Source organism: Ursus maritimus, unplaced genomic scaffold, assembly GCF_017311325.1.
Source record: "Ursus maritimus isolate PB19 unplaced genomic scaffold, ASM1731132v1 scaffold_29, whole genome shotgun sequence".
NCBI classification, from domain to species: Eukaryota; Metazoa; Chordata; class Mammalia; order Carnivora; family Ursidae; genus Ursus; species Ursus maritimus.
This window is the reverse complement of record NW_024425452.1, coordinates 22,366,594-22,380,617: the sequence shown is the minus strand read 5'-3', so window position 1 is coordinate 22,380,617 and position 14,024 is coordinate 22,366,594. Positions and strand designations below refer to the sequence as shown.

Below are 14,024 nucleotides of genomic sequence, written 5' to 3'. Positions count from 1 at the left end.
TTATTTTTCTTTTTTTGCATTGCATAGGAGTCCTCAGTCCGGAGTGGGTTGTTGAATACTAGTTGGAAGTGAATGAAGACTAATGTTAAGGAAGCAACACACACTGCAGGAGTTACTCTTGATTCCTGAAGCCGTATTGTGAAAAGGGAATGATTTCTGTACCTTTCCCTGGCCAGAGTCCCAGAGTACCCCTAAGACAGAACCTGCAGCCCCACGGACTGTCTGACATTACTAGTGTCTAGTTATGTTTCAAGCATGTTTCTATTTGAATAAATATATATCCAGGGCTTAGACAAAGGATCTAAAAAAAACTGAATAAGGTATGTATTATTTTTTATTTTGTCACTGTCACCCAAGGTTATATTTGGCTGCAAATATTTGCAATAGTTTAATTTAGCATTATAGAAAAGATGGATGTAGCATAGGACTGGATTGCTCGAATGTTTCCTCTCCAAGTGTGCTGATTGCTTAACAGAGTGCACTTACTGCAGGAGATCGGGGACAAAGCAGAGAGCGACATTTCTTTGAAATTGTATGCTTTATATTTAGAAAGTAATATAAATCTTACCTTCGATGCCATAGCTTAGCTGTGTTCGTAACAAAATATTTTATCTTCCCCAAAATCTGCTAAAAATTCAAGTCCCCACAAAGATGGGCATGTTTATCCTGGACTGATGCCTTCTTGTGCTCCCTGCTCACCGTCACCTCTCCCCAGTTTGAAAAGCATGGGTTTACTGGAAGAATGGGGTTCATTAGGAACTTCAAAGGAACATTCTAAGGTGTTTTAAAGAGGTCCCATGGTTCCATGGAAGAATGTGACAAGGTTTATCTCCATGTTTTTATCTTCAAAAAACATGGAGTGGATAATATTGTCTATTGCAATTTGAGATGTTTGGAACTGCATTCCTAAGAATTCCTTGATATTTGTCCTCAATCCAAGAGAGAGAATTTAACCTACCTACCTCATATTTCTGATTTAACATCCTATTAAGGCACCTTAATCCCCCAAATATTAAAATGCAACTTGGCCTAACTCCATGTCTGCTTGATTTTCCTAGTTCTGCCTATGATACTACTAGAAATCCAGGCTCAGACTTGTAGGGTCCTCTTTTTCTCTGCTCCCCTATGTTCAGTTATGGACCAAACTCCATAGATCTTGACTCTGCCATGTCCCTTCATTCCTTTCCTTTCCGACCACTTCCATTTTTCTTTCCTGGGCTAGTCACTTCCAGATTTGTATTTCAACTTCATTTACCCTACTCCAGTCTTTCCTTCCTATTACTGCCCCAGTCATGTTTCTAAATTCCAGATCAGAGCAAAGCATTCATCACTATAAACCCAACAGAACATAATAGAACAGAACGTTTTAGCAGCTTTTCATAACAAATTAGGTAAAAATTCCTCCCTTGGGGTGTACGTTCTTCACTATATGGTTTCTAAATTACTTCCTCTTTTTATCTATAGACTTCACAGTTCAGTGAATTTTAATTTGCTTCTGGTTTCTTGAGCATGCCACACCTTAGCCAACCTCCATACCTTTTCCTCCTCCTGGAATTTCTAGCTGCTGTTCATCTCCTTGAGTTGCATAGCATGTAAATATCTTTGAAGTCCAATGTGGCCGTCATTGAGGTGTTAACTCCCTAGTCCATTTTCAATACTGGTCTTTGCCCCAACTCAGATATACCGTTTGATAACTTTTTATTAAAGCAAACTGGACTAATTTCAATTTTAAATCATTCTTTACATTGTAATTTATTGAATGCCTACTATTGTGAAAATGAATAAAGGAATCCTCATTCAAAATGGAGGACTCCATGAAGGGAGAGCTCTCATGCACTTCCACTCATCACAATCTGCATAAAGTTTTCTCTCAGCCTGGCAATAGTAAGAGGCCTGCACTTGCAGTCAATAAGAAGGTGTTACCACTTCAAACTCTCTTGCCTCCAATGAACTTTTGTTCACAACAAAAACCCCTTGCAACTTCCTCCTTTCCTCTATAAAAGGATGCTGTCCCCTTGTTATCTGGACTTGCTTACTGTTTGCCATAGTTTGCATGTGCCAAATTGCAATTCCTTTGCTATTCCCAAATAAACTCACTTGCTGCTCAGTAATATTTGTTGTTTGATTTTTAAGGTTGTGGCAGAAGTGGGACCTGAAGGTGATGAACCCAGATGAACGAACAACTCCAGGCATTGTGTATGGTAGCCGCTTCAGCCTCTTGCACTCTCTGTGAGTCATCTTTTCCCTTTTGGCATGGTAAGCCTCTTGTCAAGCTTCCTCCTTTTAGTTGAGCTCTCTGACTTTATTCTGGAAGGCATCAGCCTTTTGGTGACTACTCATTTGTTTGCTGACCCTCTGGTTTTAAAGTATGGGATTCACAGTTCTCTAAATTCTTTACAAAGGGTCCTCCTTCTGGGACCCTGGCCAGCTTTGTGTTCATTCCTTCTTCATTCACATTCTTAATCAAATGGACCAAGTTAATCAAAAATAATTTAGAATTCTTGTGGAGAGCTTTTGACCTCCCAAACTTGTTTTTCTCAGAACCAAATTAGAAGACCACAGGTCTAAAATTAAACAAACTAAATAGGAGCCTATTATAGTTGGTACCTGGAGTCTTCCAAACGTATATAAGACTCTAAAATCACCTCTTTGCAAAATAAGGTTTCTAAATTAACCAAACAATTCAAACTAGACAAAAGGGGTTCTGAGGCTACTTTTTGCCTTCCCTCTCCTCTTTGTCTCCAGTGCAACTTCCCCTTTCCCTTTGGCACCACACCTACCTCCTCTGTACCCCTACTTCCTCATCTATCAAACTATGGACCATAATTAAAGAATTTATTAAACCCAGAGAAGATCTTCAAAAGTTTTTATAAAGGGATTACCTCCTGAGATTAGTGAATTAAAAAAAAAAACAGAACAAAAAACCTTGAAGTGTCTTCTAGGGCCTCTTTTTGCATCTGTTTATGAATGTCTATGCATGTACATTATAGATATGGTTATTTTACTACTTCTGGTGGTATCACCAAAGTTAAGTAATTTCAAGCCCTATTAAATTGGCTTGAAATTGAAGCATTAAGTTCTCAGAAATGTAACAGAAACTAACCCAAATATTTTTCAAGTTCACATGATTTGGGAGAATATTTGATATTAAATATAGTTTAAGGTTGTGGTTCAATTAAAATGTGTGTCTTTAGAGTTCTCAGCATTAAATATAAAACTTTTGTTGTAGTGAGGCTTATTAAAGTGCAGTAAGTTCATGTTATTTCTTTCACAAAATCTGTGAGCAAGAAAATAGCTTGGGCTGATGGCTAGCTGTCTAATATTAAGTTTCTGTGTGTAATCTAAACATAATTGTTAAAATAAATGTAAGTAGGATAAAAAGTTTTTTAGTTTCCCTAATACATTTTGGTAACCTTAAAGTTGTGCTAAGTTAAAATAAATGATGGATATTCATTGAATATCTACATCATTTCTAAATAAGGTAGAAAATGGACACCTTGATTACTGAACATAGGTTTATCCATTTCTGGCTTCTTTTACAGAGAGACAAAAGATATTTGGGTCTATTAATGAACATGTTTTGTACCACATTGAAAAACAGTACTAAAAATTATGAAATGTATTCATGAAATTGTCAACCTGAAAGAATGCTAATGTAAAAGACAGTTCATAATTGCTTAATTTTCACTAAAAATTAAGGTTTCTAAGGGTTAAGAATTCTAATTAAAATTTCTAAGTGTTAACAAATGTAATTAAAGCTAGTAGAAATAATAAGGGAAACAACTGTATACAAGGAAAGCAGGGTATGTTTTTTGGTTAGAAAAGGTATGAGGACAAAAAGTAGGAGGTATGGAGATACGTTTCTGTTGAGGGAAACAGAAAGGACAGTCTAAGATGGACATAGAAAGCTGTAGAGGGTCTGTGAAGAAGGAACCTTGGGAAAAATTCTCATGTATGACCAAGCTAGATAAAATTTGTAATCAGGGTTTAAAAAATAAGCTTTAATATTAATAGTAAATTAAACCTTAATTATTTGGTAAATGGACAAAATTTTTCTTGGACTATTGGTCTGCTTTTGATAACAGATGGTAAAAAGTTCTCTATCTTTTAATGTAATCTGGCTTAAAAAAAGGATTCTATGTTTTGTTAAAATAATTTTCTGTATTTGCTGTCTTTATCAGGTCTTTGATTATGTAAGCAGAACTATGAGACTTTCTGTATTTGCCTTTTAACAGGCAACCATTGTTAGTTACCATGGTTAAATCGATAACTATTATTTCATCAATCCTATTTGACCAATTGTTTTAAAACCTTTTGATATTTTTGACAAATCTCCTCAGATCCAATTCTAAATAGTCTTGAACTAACTTTGAGTTTTCCAAGAAGTCCCTACAACATAATTGATTTGTTCTTTCTCCTTACAAAAAGAGAGATATTAAGCCCTTTAGGATTATTTGATATGTTAAATTACATGAGAAGCATTTTCTAATAAGTGATGATAAACCATCTTAGGTTAGGTTATGCAGGTGAATGTTATTAATACAAATATTTTAGAAATTATATGAAATTCCTGGAAATCTGATGTCTTGGTATAATGTTATTGGCCATAATTCCAGTTCCAATCTTAAAATATACGGAAAACCAAATTTTCTTGTCAACTCCATTATAATGAACTTTAATAATGGCCATTTTAAATCTTCTGTCATTTACAGGGAGTTGTGGTTTTACTCTGATGCTTTTAAAGAAGTGTACCTACAGAAGTGACTGGTCTTCAAAGAGATTCGCGGAAAGAGCTCAGGAAAAGTGCAGGTTTCTGATAACTTTGAGATCATAAATTTGGGTAAAAATTTCCAGAACTAATGTAAAAACTAGATTCAAGCAGAATAAGAATAACATGGTATTGAATGAATGCAGGAAGATGATTACCATTTTGTGACTTCTACTTTTCAAACATTACTGGTCCTTTAATGTTTTACTTACTACATTAAAAGGACCCCTTTTTCTCCTTTCTTTAGAGCTATCTATGACATACACCAATTTGGTAAAATATAACTTTGTAAACAAAGATGAAGTATTTACTTTTTCTCCCTACCTGATCCCTCCAGAATTTCGCAACTCTTGGGTGCTTTTTCACATGGCAATATAGTTAGTTATTTCCCTAAGTTCAATGAGAATCTGTTCTCCTTGTAATAACAATTAGAAATACTGGCTACTTTATCAAGGCCCTGGATTATTTTGAGAGAGATGTGTATAGACTTAGATTTGACAGGACAGTTTTTAAGGAACTAAGGCTACTTTATGGAACCAATAAAGCTCCTCAGAAAAATCGACTTGGCACCTTGCTTACAAGGTTCCAGCAAAGCGGTCTTAAAAAGAGCTTATATGGTCAACCTCTATTCTTGCTACACTTGTATAAATATAGTCAGGCCAAGTTTAATGCACGCAAAGTAGTTTTACTGTGATTATCTTTGGTAAATCAGGGTAAGTATAGAGAGAAAAATTATGTTTGCACCTTTGTCTATATTAGAGTCTAATCCTGTTATTAAACTGTACTAGATCCGAAATTCTTCTGGTTTTCTCAAATATCTACCCATCACCCTCCAAACTAATGTTTCCATTTTTTCCCCATGCTTCTGATGTAGAACAAAGACTGCTCCTGAACCTCCTTGAAAGGGAACTATAGCAGGTCCTCCTCATTACCCAGATGCCAGCCAGACTTCAGGGGTTTGAATCCTGAACATACACCCCACAGCTACAGATGGCTGCACCTGACATCTGGTCTTCTACAAACCCTGGAGATTTTTCAATCAAGTGGAAGAGTAGTAGTGGACATCAAGGGGGACTGCTTCCACTCAAGACACCACATCAAGACTTCATACTTTAAACACAAAAGTCTGTCTTTTCCCCTTCTTTCCTTTACCTTGGCATTGGCCTGGAAAAATAAAGCCATCACCTATATCTCCCAGGCTGTTCCTAAGGGGAATAAACCCTGGAATTTAGAACATTTTTTCCCCAGGCTAAGAGAAAACCTGATTCCTGACATCTGATCTGTTTAGCTGGTTACTTTCAGGTTTGAGTTCCTCATGTAGGACCTTCTACAAACTAAAAGATTTTATTTACTTATTTGAGAGAGAGTGCATAAGCAGGAGGAGGGAGAGGGACAAGCTAACTCCATACTGAGCATGGAGCCTGATGTGGGGCTCATTCTCACAACCCTGAGATCATAACCTGATCTGAGCCAAAATCAAGAGTGGGACACTTAACCAACTGAGCCACCTGGGTACCCCCACAAACTATTCTGCTTCTCTTTTTGTGTTATATAATCGTTTAAAAATTTTGTGCCTGTTGCCTGTTGAACCTTTGCAGAAATAACCTATCATCAGTAGGGTGATGCTGGCTCAACATTTCAAGATGATCTCTAATGCTCACAGCCTTGATAAGATACAGTCTCTAAGAGGGAAATGCCTGAGAGTTCTCCTTTCTATCCTTTGTTACTCAAATGTGGCCTTAAATGGCTTCCAAAACCATGCTCTTTCCTTCCACAGTGGGACATGACAACCAGGAAAGGTCGTCATTCCTGGCATCAAGGTGTTGACAAAATCACTAAATGCAGAAAACCTGACTCTTGATCGACAGTGCTTTTAGGAATGTTTAGAATAGTACCTCCCAACTTCCTCTTTTCCTTTCTAGGCTTGCATGTCCTGAATTGCAATTTCCAAATAAACTCATTTGCTACTTGATAAACTTTTTTTCATTTGTTCAGTTTTTGAGGTTGACACTATATACTAGAGCTCTGCTTGGAGCTGAGAATGCAAATCCAGTAAGGAGTTTGGTCACAGAATAAAGGGATATCACTACAGTATTTTCTGTATACTTTCCTGAAAGTAAGAACTGATGTTACATTACTTTGACTAGTCAACATATTGCTCTATTTATTCCTAAAAACGCAGTATTTTCTTGGAGATTGGCAACATGAAAGGACGTTCCCCCATTTACTGGCCAATGTTTTATGGATATATGAGTTGAGAGAATACTGTTCTTGTGTACAGACTTTGGGGAGTGTATATGGCCTAAAGGGAAGATACCTTCAGGAGCCCAGGAGACAAATCTGCTGGTCAATGGCAAAATGCCTACACTGGCCCCTGTGTGGTAAAGCTGATGGGGTGGGACCTGGGGGACTAGCAAGTAGCTTGACAGAAACAAAATTTATCCAGCCCGATTTAAAGCGGAGGGAGGCAACTCTGGCTCTTCATCAAGGACCATCCACAAAGTACAAACATATCGTATTAAAATGTATCCGCATGTAAAGCTGGCAGTAATTTTTCTGAACACCATCTATGAGATATTTGCCGCATACCTACAGTTGCACTCAGAGTAAGGGGAGTGGGACTAAACAGTTGGGAAAGAAAATGTATCTCAAAGTGTCCCCCCGCGCCCGATTTTACACTTCTAGCAATCGTGAGATAACTATAGTAATTAAAGGGCTAACTAGCCAGGGTTGCTGTGTTGCAAAATCTTCCTATTAATAGTTTGATAAGACCATGGTTATATGTTGGGATACTAAGCAGCAGGAAATACTTAAGCATCTGCTTAAGGAATCTGTGACGAATTGCCATAGAGAATATATGAAAAAGGAACAGTTTTTCTAATGCTCCAAGTGACCCTATATGATTAGATTTCTTTTCAGAGCTTATGATTACATGGCTTTGGTTGGTTGCATTGAGGCTTACTTTTAGATCTAGGTTTTTACTATATTTTGTCACTGATGCCTCATGGATTAATTCCTGCCTCCTTTCCTTTGTACTAAGACAACTTATTGCTTTCAGGACAAAAAATATATACACAATGATCCTCTATTTTGGGTGACCTAAAGAACAGAAAAAAATTTGTCCCTTAAAAGGCAGTAAAAAGTAAAAAAAAAAAAAAAAAAAAATAAGAAAAAAAAAAAAAAAAAAAAAAAATTGCTGAATGTTTTTTCTTCGTACCCTAAAACTTAAGAGGCTAGAATGACGTTTTTATCCTATGCCAGGCCGCTACAACTGAGATGCATCAGTAGGAAATTTTGCCACATAATCATCGAGGTCAGGTTCTTTATAACTACTTTGTTTCTGGTGGTCTGAAATTTCACTAAGAAAGGCCAATTCTCTTTAGGGTAAAACCAGAGCTTGTTCACCAATGCAGTAAATAAAAAGAGAAAAACGGTTAAGTCTCACTTTTGATACCTGATGTATTTTGCCGAGCTACAACATTCATCTACATAATTACGATGATTGATTTAGGAGTTTCCATATTCTAGAAGGGTTCCATAATTTTAGGAATATCAACCAAGATTATCGAGTTCTATGTAAGCATCAAAACAGTACAAATATGCTAGAGAAATTTATAATGTATTATATCCAATTATGTCAGCAGGCTGTGAATCATATCCAATTACCAAGATGCATAAGTGCCTTTTATGTGACGCTTAAACATCATTAATTTTGTGCTTAGCATAAGCTGCTCAAATGGTATGATTTCAGTAATTTCTAGCATCGATATTACATCAGTATAAATTCAATGCAAATTGGAAAATGAACATCTTCATCTTGTTTATATCTGTGAAAAGGCATTTACTGAACACAGGAACACACTGAACCAACCCTTGCTATTGGAAAAAAGAATCTGGAATGTATCACAGAGAACCTAAATAATAGGAATCAGTACACAAGGCAATTCCAGAAAAAACCTAGCTAACCAGCCAAAGCATTCTCAGAGGCTCTTTTTTCAGGTAGTTACTGATGTAAAACCAATATAATTGTTATAAATATGAGAAATGAAGAAACCAACATTCTTACCTCACAACAAACTGAACCGATCAATTTCAATCCTCACCGTAAACTGCTCATTTGTCTTAGTAAAGTGGATTTTTTGTTTGGAATATCTGTTTAGCATACATCTAAATCAATTAGAAGTTAAAATAATTTTCTACAAGTAGTTTTACAGTATGAATTCTAATTAAAAATGTTTGACTTCTCATTTCATTTTTAAAAAGTAGAGCTCCTACATACTGCGGACTAATATGTCTAAGTAATTGTATGTCAATCTCGAATTTAAGCAATTAAAATTATTTTAAAAATCCATAGAAACTTACCTCAAAGTCAAGGTCTGAATATCGTGATTTTCTTCTCTGTTAGATTTTTTAAAAAGAAGAAAAACCAATATAAAGTTATGTTTAGTCATTCAAATAAAATGAAAATTATTATTTTCAATAAAATGTCCTGCATCTTTGTATTACAAGTATTTCCTTCACAGAGGAATATGTTGAAATTTTTACGATTTCAAACTCTTTCATCCATATTATTTCATTCTTACTTTGAACTTCCTTTAAAATTGAAGAATATAAAAATACAGAGTATTTCTCATCTTGACCTCTTAACTCATTCTTCAGTATGAATTTTTTAATATAAATTCACACAAAAATTTCAATCTTGAAGGAGCCTTTACGTCTATTATAGCAAAGCTATATTTTTTACTTTAGAGACACAAAGGATTAAAAGCTATATAGGAAAAAAAATCATTGAGTCATCTCAAGACTTCCCACCAGCCTATCTCCAGGCATCATTTCTACCAAAATCTCTCTGGCCCTCTGTCTGAATCCTAAAGTTCTGTATGTCTCAACCACAGGTTTTTTAGTATTTGATAATTCTCCATGACAGTCCTAATTGCTAGTTCTTAGAAACAGAAGTATTTATTCTAATTTAGTAAAAAAAAAAAAAAAGTCTACACCCCTACCCACACATCTATGTAGATGTCAATATCTTGGTGTTCCTCCATGGCTCCGACTCTGCTAAACAGCTCCTGATTCTAGTTATTGATCAATATGTATCAATAAAATAATTAGGTGATAAGCCTGATAAAATCAGCAAATATTACTTAAATGAAATTAACGTGACTATGAATATTAGTGTAGGAAAGGTACATTTAGCATGTGCTCAGAGGGATTTGATACAGGAGATCTGGTAAATGTAGAAAGGGTCCTCCAAATTTTTAGAGAACAAAGGCAAGTTTCCAATGTGAGGTGTTTTTTTTTAATTTATATTTTTTTTGTAGGAAGTGGGGGTGAAACAAAAAATAAATATTAAAAACAAGTAATATTTAGGCAGTTGAATATCATGTAAACCTTTAACAAACTTTTTTTTTTTTTCCCTTTCTCTTCTGCTATCCCAATACCTACCTTAAGTTCAAAAACCTATCAGGGAATCCTCCCCATGATAGTTGATTCTTGTAACTGCTAAATAGTAGAGACAGACAGGTACTAACGTAGTTCATTGAAAAACCTGTTGACATTTTTGCGGCTGGAGTTACAATGTCACTGTAGAAGCAGAGTCTCCCTATGTGACCACATCCCCAAAGCATGCTTCACCAGACAGGAGGGGATATATTAAAAGAAAGATTTTCGTTAAAAAAAAAAAAAAGTCTAAAAGTTCTGAAATTATTTGATTTTGGTGGAGCTGGATTACAGAATCCAGTCTTCAAGTATGATCAAGGAGAGCACTGAGGAGATTGCTTTATTAAGTGGAAATAGCACATTGATGTCATTTTGGTCCTTATCTTGGGCATCACATTGGCCTAGCCCTGGTGACATCCTGGAAGGAGAAAAGGGTGTAGGAAGGCATTTAACCCGGGCCTCCTTTGCCATCTCCCGCCACCACTGTTACCTAACTGTGCTGTATAAAAATCAGGCTCCAGTGTGGCACATCACACTTGGCTGCGATATGCTGCACTGAATGTCAGTGTTTCCATTCTGCTCTTGAATGCGTTGCCTTCTTGGCACTGTGATTCAGCAGGGCAGTTTTGTAAGTATATGCTAACCAAAATTCTTTCCTTAATACAGCAAAATGCAAGCATGGGAACAGTGTTAGGCAATTATCATAGAGCATTAATCATGAGCTTTGCGTTCCATTTGAAAATTGAATAGTGAGATCTTATGAAAAGGTTCAGCTAGCCAGCAAGTAAGAGGCCCTTCTGCTGCACACATTGAGGGGTCTCTGTTGCCAAAGGTCATAACAACCGTATGCTGTTCTCTTTCTGAATGCAAAGCTGTGTAGCCTAAGATCTGGAAATGCTGACAGACACGTGTCACTAAAGGCTCCATATTTTAGGAACAAGAACAAAAGACGGGAACCTAGAAGAACACCAGAAAGAGATTCCACTTCTGACAGCTGATGTCACCTATGCACCTATGTTGATATAAAATATGAAAAAGAAAATAGATATACTCCTATAAATAGATTTCTCTCCCTCCTATTTAATACTATGAAAATTAAATTCTAACATAAAGGCATAGCATAACTAGCAGCCTTGAAGGATCAGACTAAGAAATAAACGAATGAAGCACACAGATTTCAATCAAAAGAGCTTAAAGATGGTGGTGGCGGGGATAAGCAGTGAAGACTTAAAAACTGGAGAACGCAAAAAATGTGGCAGATTTTCAGAGCCCATAGGAAGTTAAAATTTGTGTTCTATTATCTGTATCCCCATAATACTGACCAAGTATACCAACCTTTCATAGTTTATAGAGTGCTTTCACATTTGAACACGCTAACTGCCCTGTGGGATGGTCAGGAAAGTAGCATTTTTTACATCTGTTCTATGAATTAGGAACACTGAGAACCAGAGTAGTTAAAATGACTTGTTCACTTAACCTGGGCAGTAAGCAAATGAGCTGGAATTCACACCCAGGTCTTTTGACCCCAAACCCTGTGTTTTATCCACTGTCCTTAGCGACTAGCTCAGGGGTAAAAGTGGTTATTTTGTAGCCAAGATGCCTGTGATATTTTGCTGATTGTTACTGGAACTCAGCAAGAATAACAATGGAGGACCCAGTCAATCCAAGGCTGACAGCAGTGGGACAGAGATGGTTTCTAGCCATAAAGTAAGTTCAAGCAGATTAACTTTTATATTTGTCAATTATATTTTAAAAGAGGAAAAAAAAAGCTTCAACATGATACTTCTTTGAGAGAAAATCTAATGGCAATATAAACGAATCTGTGTTGACTACAATAATTTAAACAGCCATTCTTGAACACGGGATGCTTTATGAGCAATGATACAATAACAAATAGTAGCTGACCTCCATGATGTGTCTCCCATTGCACAATCTAGTTTATTTAAAGAGGTATCTGGCCCTGGGAAACCGTGGTGTAATGCAAGAACCAGAGGGTTCAACTCTGTTATCCTTGGTATACGTGCAGTATGTTGGAAAGTCTTTCAAAGCACTCAAGTTTGTGGAAACTCTGACTGACTTACATGTTCATTCAAGTGTCCCTCTGAGTTTGCTGGGAAGTTATTGTAAGGTATGAAAGTAGTTCGAAAAAGTGGTTAGATGTTTAAAAAATGAGAATCTATTAATAAAAGTGATCAAGTCATAACAATTTTTCTGATTAAGTTGACAACTGAAGAATTGCTACATACAAATTTAAAATAAGCCAGGGTGGTGTTAAAATATTTTATGAAGATATAAATCCCTCTGTCTGTATATCCCCAACTTCTCAAATAACTTGATACAAAGAATCCTTTTGGTCACAGTAGGTGATTAAAAAAAATCTCTTCAGTTCTTCTGTGTGGTTTCCTTTTCCTAATTTTCCACTTAGAACTCATCCTAACTTGTATTCTATCCTCAACACTCCATTAAAATCTTCTTGTCAAGGTCTCTGAGGAGCTCCATCTGGTCAATTTCCAAGGTCAACTTTCTGTCTTTATCTTGCTGGATTTTCAGAAGCTTTTGAAATTTAATCATTTCCCCAATAAAACACATGATCTTAAATACCCCCTCCCCCCGTTTGCTATAGCTCATTCTCAAGTGTCCTTTGCTGACTCTTCCTTATCTCACTGTCTTCTAAGTGTTGAGTTCATGAATCCTCTTTTTTTCTCATCTTCTCTTCTGGACGATAGCATTCATTCCATGGGGGTAAATACCATCTCTCAAGTTCCAAACACTCTTTTCTTCATGTCTTCAAGTCAGAGACTCAGGAGTCACCTGTTTCCCCTGTCTCTCACACTGCATATCAAATCCACCAGCAAGTGGTACCTATTCCACCTCTGAAATCTCTCTTGATCCACCTAATTCTTCTGCATCTTCACTTTCACCTCCATAGTCAAGGGCATTCTCCTGCCCTGTCTGGATAACTGCAGTAGCTCCCTAATTGTCCTCCAGCTTTCTGCTCTATCCCCTAATACCACTGGATCCTAATCCTTTCCCCCAAACCATCAAAGGGATGGATGGATGGATGGAGAAATGATCATGACAATCTTTCACTTAACAGTCCCTGTTTGCTTCAATTGTTTTACAAGGCTCTCCAAAATATGTTTTTTTCTTCCTAGGCCAACGACATCTTAAGGAGCTCACCCACTGTTACACAGGACTTCTAATCTTGTGAAAATATTCCAAACTCTTTTCTATCTCTGTATTACAGTTTCTTTTGCCTGAAACATCCCCTCACCCTCCAGATGATTCTCATAAGCTATGTTCCTTCTTAACTTCACCCCATACAGCACTTCAGGAGGCTTAGACCCCCTTATCAAGTCTCCCCCTCACATTCCATGGTCCTTACCTAGCCTAGTACACTCTTTTAGATTACTCATTTGTTACCAGTTAATTATTTCTCTCTTCCATAGGGTTTATTCATCACAGGGATAGGATCCACATCTGTCTCGATCACTTTTATATCCCCAGCATCTACCAAAGGGCCTGGTACAATAATTCACAAAGTTACTGATGAATAATTGAAGGAGGTACACTATGGCAGCTAAGTAAGTCCAAAATAAAGTGACTTGTTTCTTGTTTTTTGTTTTGTTGCTGTTTTCCTCATTCTTCGGGAGAATATGGATAAGCAGGCAGAGTAAATACACAAAGAAAACCATTATGAATGGACTAATTGACAGCCAAAGGAATCAAGACAATTGAGGGGAATGCAGGCTTATCACTAATGGAAGCGGAAGAAATTCAGGATGACTTAAGAGTAAGAAAACGCACAAGAGTATGA

General features: G+C 36.6%; 1 protein-coding gene and 1 long non-coding RNA gene across 3 annotated transcripts in view; one reads left to right on the top strand and one right to left on the bottom strand.

Moving 5' to 3' along the window:
• The window catches only part of LOC103657379, an 84,641-nt gene extending 78,413 nt beyond the window's left edge, over positions 1-6,228 (top strand). For both annotated transcript variants that reach the window (XR_005838345.1, XR_566815.2), the window contains 4 exons: positions 28-320; positions 2,134-2,256; positions 4,713-4,809; positions 5,643-6,228. This is a non-coding gene — a long non-coding RNA (uncharacterized LOC103657379). The remainder of the gene's footprint in view (positions 1-27; positions 321-2,133; positions 2,257-4,712; positions 4,810-5,642) is intronic.
• The window catches only part of ADGRB3 (adhesion G protein-coupled receptor B3), a 697,706-nt gene that overhangs the window by 14,424 nt on the left and 669,258 nt on the right, over positions 1-14,024 (bottom strand). The window contains exon 28 of the mRNA XM_040643606.1: positions 9,131-9,166. Coding sequence (XP_040499540.1) covers positions 9,131-9,166 — 36 coding nt within the window. The remainder of the gene's footprint in view (positions 1-9,130; positions 9,167-14,024) is intronic.